Here is a 10,445-nt window from a genome sequence, read left to right on the forward strand (position 1 = left end):
TGTCAGGAATGTGAAGATCACCACAGTCCAAGCAGCAAAGTGTTGGATTGTGAGGATGATTCTGAAAATGGTAAATAATGGCTTCAGTTCCTTTATTCATTCAGGCCACAGGAGTTCCTCCATTCATTCATTTAAATGATCAAACTATGTCCTCAAAGTCCTCTCATTATTAAGTTATTATTAGGAATTAAGTTAGATTTTTTTCTTAGTTAACTGCAGAATTAACATAACCATCACTGGAACCAACTGGCCAGGCCTAAACCAGTACCATTGTGCTTTACATTGTGCTTTACATGAGACTAGTATCGTGTCCCATGACTTTTGCCATGTCCCACTGTGGGTAGTAATGCCTTCTATGGCGTGTTCCTGGTACATATGTGACACTGTGGACTGATAAATGGTAAATGCCCACAAAACTACAGAAATAACATATAGTTTGTCCCATCTGGCACCCACTATCAGGATTCCAACGGAACTCTCACAGTGGCCAGTATTCAGCCTCACACACAAGATAGCATCTCAAAACTTATACAGTTGTGGGCGTTTCCAAGCCTTTCCCTGTAGTTACAATTCCTAAACTATTTGCATACTGCTATTCCATGACTTTTGGTCACATTATGACAATACTACTTTGTGTTACAGGATCCAGGCAAGAAGATCTGCAGGCCTGGAGTGAGATGTCCATCATGGAGCGGTTGGGACATAAAAGGTGATAAACATTGGTTAAGTATATTTAATTATATTCTTTTATATATTGACACAGTGTCATTATTAGCTTTTTTTAATTTAACAGGTGTGTTATTTCTACCTTTTCTGCATTTTCATGTCTGTAGTGTTGACATGACAGAAGAGGAGTTGGAGGTGGGTTTTTTTGTACTGTTTATTTTAATTGTGCTATCATATTTGATTAAGAAATAACTGGATCTTTAATAGTTAAATATCATATTTAAAAAGAATGATGACTGTTGGTAGGAAGCACATTTTAGGCATTTTGTTTTAGCGCATTCAATTACTTTCAGATTTATAATTGTGGTTGGAAGTTTACATAAACTCTGACACATATTGAACTTTCTATGACTTTAAGTGAAAACAACATTTTTAATTTTATTATTATAATGTTTGTTGGGGGTGGGAGGTGGAAAGCAATAGCAATAGATGCTATTCTTATTGGAGTAATAGCCGTATATACATTTTAAACTATTTATAAACTGTCGCTGTCTACAGAAAAAAAACAATCATGAATATTTACAGCATTCTGATGCAAAATGCAGATTTATTTTGTAGATATATAATACTATAAAATTATATAAGGCGATGCCACTATGTCAGGGGTGTCCAAACTACGGCCCGCGGGCCATTTGCGGCCCGTTTCCTTTTTTGGAGCAGCCCGCGAGGTATTTTTGAAATAGAATGAAAGTTGGCCCGCTGTTAAGCAGGTTTTTATAATGTGAGATTCAAAGTTTGAACGCTAGGTGTCAGAAACGGGCCAAAGAGTCTAAAAGCGGAGAGAGTGCTCAGTTGTAGCGCAGAAAAACGGGCCAAAGAGTCTAAAAGCGGAGAGGGTGCGCATTTTAGCGCAGAAAATCGGGCCAAAGAGTCTAAAAGCGGAGAGAGTGCACATTGCTAGCGCAGAAAAACGGGGCAAAGAGTCTAAAAGCGGAGAGGGAGAGGATTTCATTATTTGTTTTATTACAGAGTCTGTGGCCCGTGACTTCAAATATATTTCTCCTTCTGGCCCCCAACAAAAAAAAGTTTGGACACCCCTGCACTATGTGGTTTGAATCTTGGTCATGCTGCTTGCCATCTGCAGCCAGAGTCTGAGAGAGCATAGTTGTCAATGCTCTCTCATCACTCCCATTGTGAAATATGTAAGCACAGGCATCTTTTAGCTGATCTATCAGAGCTGGGTAGCTGCACTTTCCTCTGAGCATGCTGGCTTCCCAGTGATGCTACATCAGTGTCAGTTGGAAAAAGAGGAAGTGGCTGACTTTACAAATATCAGAAGGGACAAGTGCTAGCCATTACCTTCCTAGTGTTGGGGGCATTACTATAGGTGTGATAGTGGTGACATTTTGAACTTGTTTTTGTTTTCTCTTGAAGCTGTATGTTTTACACTCCTTCTACCCCGGTAAAAGTACAGTTCAATGACAAAACAAAAAGTCTAACATTGCATTCATGAGTCCATGTAAACATCTGACCACAAATGTGTATACCGGTACTTTTTGTCCATGTCTTACATGTCTAACAATGCATAACTGAAATCATGCTATGATGCTCTCAGGATGCCTTCTCTCACCTGGCCTTAGCCTTCCACTGTGATCAGTACACACTGGACCAGAGGCTGCAGGCTGAGGAACATGCTCGCAATTATGCTGAGGAGAGCCTGAAACTGGAGGTGGAGCGAGGACAAGACCTGCTGGAGGTACCAGTAAAAAACACAACAAAAAAGAGCTATTTGAATTATTTCATAAGCAAGGCATCAGTTGTATCTTGTAAGTGAGTTTAATCACTGGCCACTGTGGCCAGCATGACAAAAATGATATGAAGATTATATTGAAGTGTGGTCTGATAATGGGTGCCAGATGGATGGATCATTCCATTGTAATAGTGTGGAAATCTAACATTCCTCCATCCACATCCACAGTGTCCTGTGTACTGGTAATATGTCATAAAAGGCATTACTTCCCACAGTGGACAGCGCGGTGGGTGGTAATGATCGTGACTGGTGGTGTCTGGCTCTAATTGTCTCTGCAATCAGATGAGTGACTTGTGAGGTGTTTTAATTCTATGTTTTCAGACTCTGAAAGGAATGTGTTTGGACATTAAGCGTGCAAAAGTCATACAGAGCCTTGAACTGTGTCTGAGCATCATTGGCGGAACTATCGAGCGAATCGCGAACACTGCAGAAGTTCTTGGAGCGGTACACCAGGTAAATCAAAAGTATTGTATATATGATACAGTATAATAGTGTATAATACACTGCCTGGCCAAAAAAAAAGTCGTCACCTAGATTTAAGTAAGTGAATGATGTGGGGTTGATGCTGCAGTTGGTCTGCAGGTTTAGGTTCAGCAACAGTATGTGCTGAAAGAATGAGGTCAGCTGACCTCAATACCTGAATATACTGAATATAGACCAGGTTATTCTATCAATGGATTTTTTCTTCCCTGATGGCATGGGCATATATTCCAAGATGACAATATCAGGATTCATGGAGCTGGAATTGTGAAAGAGTGATTTAGAGAGCATGAGATCATCATTTTCACACATGGATTGAGAGAGAGTTCACCACAGAGTCCAGATCTTAACCTCATTAAGAATCTTTGGGATGTGCTGGATGGAGAAGTGCTGCTTTGTGCAGTGGTCATCAATGCTACCGCAAGATCTTGGTGAAAAATTACTGCAACAAGAGCAAGAAATAAATCTTGTGACATTGCAGAAGCTCATCGAAACAATGCCACAGTGAATGCGAGACGCAATCACAGCTAAAGAAGGTCCAACATAATATTAGAGTGTCACCTTTTTTTTGGTGGCAACTTTTTTTTTTGGCCAGACAGTGTATATTACTTTGAAATGAAACAGATTTATTGTATATGGGAGGGTACATTTTTATAACCAAGTTTATGTTTCCAATCAGCCAAATAACTAAAAATAATTCACCTTTACTTTAAAAATATCTAAACCTCCTTGTTAGAGATGCAAATAAACTACTTTCAAACATTAAATTGGATGAGATTTTCTTTACCTGGCACATGTTTCTGTCTGTAGAAACTTTTGATTGGGATTCCCACTATCTTGTTTCAGTCAATTGAGTGTAATGTTGTTATGTGACCACTAGATAGCATGGGCAGTATTGTGTCTACACATGAGACAAAGGGTCAATGTGTTAAAAAAAATTAAGTATCACTGTGCATAGAAACATTTTATGTCCCCATATGAGGACTTAAGAGGAAAAAAAAGCTTGAAAATGGGGTTTCTATGAGCAGGAGGCCAAAGTCAGCCGTGCAGTGGAGCTGATGGTCGCTCATGTAGAAAACCTGAGGTGCCGCCATGAGAGGGACAGTGCAGAACTGGAGGAGATAAAGAAGCAGATGCAGAAGGGCAGCCGAGGCCGACAAGCCTCTGAAATCTGGGGTAAGTTCATCCACATTACTCTTTAAGTGTGTCTTTGTGTAGAAGTTCCATTTCCTCTTACCTTTTGAGCTAGAAGCTTGATTGTATGGTCATGGCTTTTGCACTGATTTCTTTACAACTACTTAATCTCTCACGCAGAAGAAATAGAGACATTCCAAAAGACTGAGAAAGAAACGCATCAGGTAATACTCTCTACATATTGGTGGCTTAAGTTTATATACAGCTCTGGAAAAAAATAAGGGACCACGTAATGATAATATTTTTTCAATTTTACCAAATTAAAAACCTCTGGAATATAATCAAGAGGAAGATTATCACAGCCATCAAACCAAGCTGAACTGCTTGAATTTTTGCACCAGGAGCGGCATAAAGTTATCCAAAAGCAGTGTGTAAGACTGGTGGAGGAGAACATGCCAAGATGCATAAAAAACAGGGTTATTCCACCAAATATTGATTTCTGAACTCTTAAAACTTTATGAATATGAACTTGTTTTCTTTGCATTATTTGAGGTCTGAAAGCTCTGCATCTTTTTTTATTTTAGCTATTTCTCATTTTCTACAAATAAACGCTCTAAATGACAATATTTTTATGTGGAATTTGGCAGAAATGTTGTCTGTAGTTTATAGAATAAAACAACAATGTTCATTTTACTCAAACATAAACCTATAAATAGCAAAATCAGAGAAACTGATTCAGAAACTGAAGTGTTCTCTTAATTTTTCCCAGAGCTGTATATCTTTTGTGAAATTGACTTATATTATCTGTTTAGATGATACATTTTTTTTGTCTGTTTAGCCCTCTTTGCGGCGCAGGATCAGTGCAGCTATCATCTCAAAGCAGGACCAGGTCAGATCACAGGCAGATTATGAGCCTTTTTTTTGGCATTTATAACCATAAAAGTTATGCATCATATGAGAGGCTATTTAATTTGTATTATTTAAAGAACACCCAGAGGGATGCTGAAGTAAACCCAGTACCATCTGAAGAAGCACCGGATACAAATAAATCAGCGCGTATCAACACCACTGATCATGGAGGATGTACTGAAACCAAGCCAGGTCAAGGAAATGATCATCAGCCTCCTGATCGAAGGTACATTTTTTGATCATAAATATAAATAAAACAAGGAACATACTGTATATCAGATGTCTGATTGTCAGTTACTACCTGTGTTAGATGGTTAGCTGCAGTTGATCAGGATTACATATATTTAAAGAGGGTTCACTCAAATCATTACTTTACTCAGCTCTCTAAGTGATAAAGATTAATCTAGTAGACCCGTTATTTAAAGTAACCCTTAATTAGTTCACTGCAACCTCTTGAGATCCAGTGTCCTCATATGGGGACTTTACTGTACATTTCTGCTTTTCTGCACTATGATACTTCATTTTTTTAAAACATTCAGCCTTTGGCCTCATAAGGAGACACTTCCTGTTCGATCTAGTGGTCACATGACACGATTACATTCAATTAATTGTAAACAAGATGGCTGGAATCCCAGTCAAAGGTTTCTACAACCAGTCCAGACAGAAACATTAATCAGGTAAAAATTCTCAAACAATTTTATGTGTGAAACTAGTTAACTTACTTACTGTAGAAATAAGTAAATCTTAAAATAAACTACTGTCCCCATTTGAGGACATTGTTTTTTGCCAAAACGACTTTTTGTTCAAAGTCAAAGTTTAGTTTTTATATATTTTAGGTCCTACTAATCCCAAAAAATTAGCAGTCTCAAGGGGTTATATTGATTTTCAATGCAAATTCCCCATCCACCTTTATACCCTTTTAAAGGCAGGGCTTCATTCAGGCTCTTTGAATGGACCTATTTTGTTAACAATGAACAGTCTAACATGCTTTATGTAAATGTGTGTTGCAGCCCGTTAGAATGTGCAGCAGAAGCTGGATCTTCAGCAGCGTGTAACTGTAGACCAGTGGTGCTGGACCCCTGCACTCATCCCTCCCCTCACCAGTGTTCTACAGCTGAACACCACAAGGAGACTGACATGCCTTCTATGAACAAGTATGACATTTTAATAATTATCATTTTCCCTAGAGTACGGATTGTGTATATATATATATATATACAGCTCTGGAAAAAATTCTAGTTTCTTTGTTATCCAAAAGCAGTGTGTAAGACTGGTGGAGGAGAACATGCCAGGGTTATTCCACCAAATATTGAATATGATCTTGTTTTTTTTTTTGCATTATTTGAAGTCTGAAACCTTTGTAATTTGTGTTTCCTTTCTTGAAATATTATTGCAAAAGGAAGTGGTATAAAGACTGTGATGGTAATGTTGTGTCTGTAGCAATATCATGTTGGCTTTGCGAGGCGGCTACTGGCCTCATCCAGCATCACTACAGCAAAGTTAGCATTTCATCTGCCATCCTCACCCTACTTTACTACAGCAGCATTAGCACTTTAGCTCCTGGTCTTGTCCAACCTGGATGCCATGGCATTAGCTCACCAGCTATTGACCTCGTCCAATATGGCTTCATCTTTACTGCAGCATATTATCTGTCTTTGAATCAGCACGGTCAAAACTGACCTACCACTCAACTGCTTGTTGAAACTACTAAATCTAGTTCTGTGGCATAATCGTCATGGCACAGTGGCTTAGTGGCTAGCATGTTCGCCTCCCAGCACTGGGGTCTTGGGTTCAAGTCCCTATCTGGGTGGAGTTTCCATGTTCTCCCCGTGTCCGCGTGGGATTCCTCCGGGGACTCAGGTTTCCTCCCACAGTCCAAAAACATGGATATCTGGTAAATTGGATACTCTAAATTGCCCAGAAAAAGTGAATACTTTAAAATTGATGTGGTATGTATGTAAGTTTGTGTGTGACTGTACCCAAGTCCTGGGTAATTGCTGTAGTGCCCGATGCAGTCCTCCAGGTAGACGGTTGTTTCCGGTTGAGAGTACGCTGTGCACTATTGGCTGCTGCTTCTCACCAGTGTGTGGATGAGTGCTAAGTATGAATGGTTGCATGTAAAAATGTGTAAATTGTAAAGTATTCCTGGGTTTCTAGAAAAGGCACTATATAAGTTAAACTTTATTCTTTCATTCATCATCCCTCAGATTTGGGCCACATTAATTTAAATATTAAAGTGTTCAGTGGAGTGTCTTGCAGTCTTGCATAATGGTTTTTAAAAATCTGATATTATTATATGGTTTTATTTTATTAATTTATTTTCTTTAGTGAGCCACTTGTTTTCTACTGCTTCTTTGTTCTCTTTGTTTAATTGTTCAGGTCTATGGTTAATAAAAAAAAAACACTCAATAGAAACTTAATTACACAGAAGCCTTAATTATATAAAAAAAGAAAACAGAATATCACAACTAATTATCTGCACACACAGACACTTTGAACACTGTATGAAAAGATGACCAGATTTTCACTCTGATACAGAATGTGGGATTTGAATGAAACAAATGAAACAAAGAAACTCTGGGAGAGAATTAATAGACGAGCTTGGACAATGGAAAGTTGCCAGTGCTGCAGTTTTTATTGCTTCCAACCAAATGAATGAGAAAAAGCACTGGATATTAATTTTGCTACATAAAGTCTGCGGAATATATTTTGGGATATTAATAAGTAAGTAATGTAAGAAACTACCTCACATGGCAATTGTATTTTCATCAGTGAAAATAAATACAGGCTATAGTAAGCTATAGACTGAGTAACAGTCGCAGTACCAGTAAATGGTATTCTGATGTGCAGTGCTTTACTAAAACCAGGTTTTGAATTTTTTTTTCTGTAGGCCGCACTCCACGTTACCTCGACACAGGCTGAAGAGTAAAGCAGCACTAGAGACCAGCTCATCAGGGGCCAAGGGGTCACAGCACAGTCTCAGTGTGTCTAACACACTACCAACTGGCCTGTAAGTAACACTGTTCTTCCGTTTAAACCAACTATTATACACTCACTAACAAAATAATTGATGCATACAGTTATGTTTCAGGCAGATCTGATGTAAGTGATTACACATGTGGTCTGATTAGACACTGGGACTGGCCACAAGAGGGCATAATAGTGCTTGCTCCCCTATAATAAACAAGCTCTCAGAAGATAACTCAGGGTAGTGTACCTCTTGGTGGGAGAGTCCACACACACAGTAAGGGTTTTTCAGAAACATCTTTGCCAGATTGCAACACTTCCATAGTCTGTCCAGTCACTAGATATATTGCCAATCAAGCATTTATGGGACAAGGCATTAAAAATTGAGCATATATGCTTTCAGTACATGTCATTTAAATTCACATATGTCTGTCCTATAAGTATATAATATACTAATGCATGTACAGTAATGGTGGTGTCCATTTTCTCTTTTTTTATCTGTTATATATGCATTTATTGTTATTAAATCTTTTCTGTACGTCTCTCTGCAGACAGCGCTCCTTGATCCAGTGGATGCTTCACTGTCGCTGGATCATTATCACAATCTATCTTATAGTGCTGTGCTCCATTATCATCCTGGCCATCCTAGTCTGGTTTCTACAGGCTCCTGTGTTGTGGTTGTGAAGCAAAATGCATTTCCAAAGTTTGTAAAATAGTCAAATATACAGTAACATGCCAAAAGTCATAGAATAGCTGAATGTACATCCATTGCAAAGGGTTCCCTCAGGGGACAATTTGGGAACGGCCACATCTTAAATACTGCCAGGAATTACTGGAGTTGAGTTGAGGTCTAATTGTGGGTGCAGATGGATGGGATGTTTCATTTGTAAAGTTGGGCAGGTATTTAACATTCTTTGATCCGCAGTGCCAGTGTACTGGAAATACTGTCCATCATAGAAGGCATTAATTACCACCCACAGTGGACAACACAGTCAGTAGGGGGTAATGATTGTGACCAGCAGCTTCTGTCTGGAATTGTCCATGTGAACAGACTGAGTGACAGAGTGACTCACATACAAATTCAGTTCTGGAGATGCCACACACATATCCTGCAAGTCAGTGCAGCATTCTTTAGCTTCCCTGGGACATGGCAAAAGTAATGGGACAATATATTGTGGCATGACTCTAACAGAGAAACTTAAGTTAATTCTACAGACTCTAGAGGCCCATTGGGCCGTAGTATGTTCTTTTGAGTTATTTTGGGTGTGGTGGAGGGCATTTAAAAGCCAATAAAGGTATATTTTGAGTTCATTTACTCCCTGTGACTGTGTATCTCTGTGTGCTTCCTCCCTCCGGGTCACAGTGGTCATGCCCCTAACCCCAAGGGCCTATCACAATATATATACAAGGGTAGATGGTGGAATGTTGCTTCACATACACTATATAAAAAAAGGAAAATCATGCCAAAGCATTTTGCCGTTTTGCAAATCCCTTTTTTATTTTATCCTTTGTTGGGGGTAATTTTTCTCCCTATTTTATTTGAGTCCAGTTGGGTCAGCTAATACTCCCCTCATCATGGTACCAAACTGTGAGGGTGAAGGCTATCACACTCTTTATCTGAGACACATTGGGCCGTATTGTACAGTACACCCTGCGCCGTCAAAATAGCATCAGAAATTAGAAATAAATGTATACTGGTGAGCAGAAAACGCAGGTGCGCTGCTGACTGAATGGAACCTGGACAACAGTAAATCGACAGAGTCCATTACTTTAGGTGCGCCATTCGCCATGCACTGCTGTTTCCTTAAATGAGCTGCTGGCGTAACTTCACAGCATGAAGTATAAAGCAGGTCAGTATTCTCGGCTGAGACACACAAAGCAGCATGCTGTTATGATACGAACACGCCAAAGTCAGAGTGCACCTGCCTCTTAAAGGGAAGGTAAACTGGCACACTGTTTGGTTTATTTCATGTTACGTCCAAAAAACACCCATGATTAATTAAGAGAAATAGTATTACTATTGTTCGTTGAATTAGGGCCCATTATGTCAACAAGAGCTGCTGCTAAATCAACACGCTTGCAGGAGAACACTAGCTGCCAGTCCTGTTAGATTGGTGTAGCATTGTGCTCAGTGATGGGGGTGAGGGTTCCCTGTGAAGGATTGCTGTAGCATCACCGTGGATCAGGAAATCCACCCTTCCATCTGTGTACCGAGGGTGGTTTATGGTTTTATTGTGGTCACGTCTATTGTGTGTTTTTGTTTTATGTAATGAGGACCACAGCGGAAATAAGCTTTAGAGCTTTACTGTGTCTTAATCCTCTGTGGTTTTAATGTGTGTAATGTCACCTGCTGTGCAGTGTAATGTGTGTTTTAATCAACAAATAAATGTAAAGCTCTTAATCCAGGTTTGTTTAATCATAAATATGAACAGGTCCGTACCCTCTTGGTTGCGTGGGGGGTAAAAAAAAGAAGAAATGA

The 10,445-nt window shown here is 39.3% G+C and overlaps 1 protein-coding gene across 1 annotated transcript; it reads left to right on the plus strand.

Moving 5' to 3' along the window:
• Nucleotides 1–10,445, plus strand: si:ch211-163l21.11 (inositol 1,4,5-triphosphate receptor associated 1). Its single transcript, XM_022671061.2, has 12 exons — nucleotides 1–70; nucleotides 643–709; nucleotides 834–861; nucleotides 2,282–2,422; nucleotides 2,798–2,929; nucleotides 3,985–4,132; nucleotides 4,271–4,314; nucleotides 4,929–4,979; nucleotides 5,077–5,225; nucleotides 6,010–6,153; nucleotides 7,890–8,009; nucleotides 8,518–10,445. Exons 2-12 carry the CDS (start codon nucleotides 678–680, stop codon nucleotides 8,648–8,650), a joined length of 1,122 nt encoding a protein of 373 aa, XP_022526782.1. The 5' UTR covers nucleotides 1–70; nucleotides 643–677; the 3' UTR covers nucleotides 8,651–10,445.

This window comes from Astyanax mexicanus, chromosome 12 (assembly GCF_023375975.1).
Source record: "Astyanax mexicanus isolate ESR-SI-001 chromosome 12, AstMex3_surface, whole genome shotgun sequence".
Classification (NCBI taxonomy): Eukaryota; Metazoa; Chordata; class Actinopteri; order Characiformes; family Acestrorhamphidae; genus Astyanax; species Astyanax mexicanus.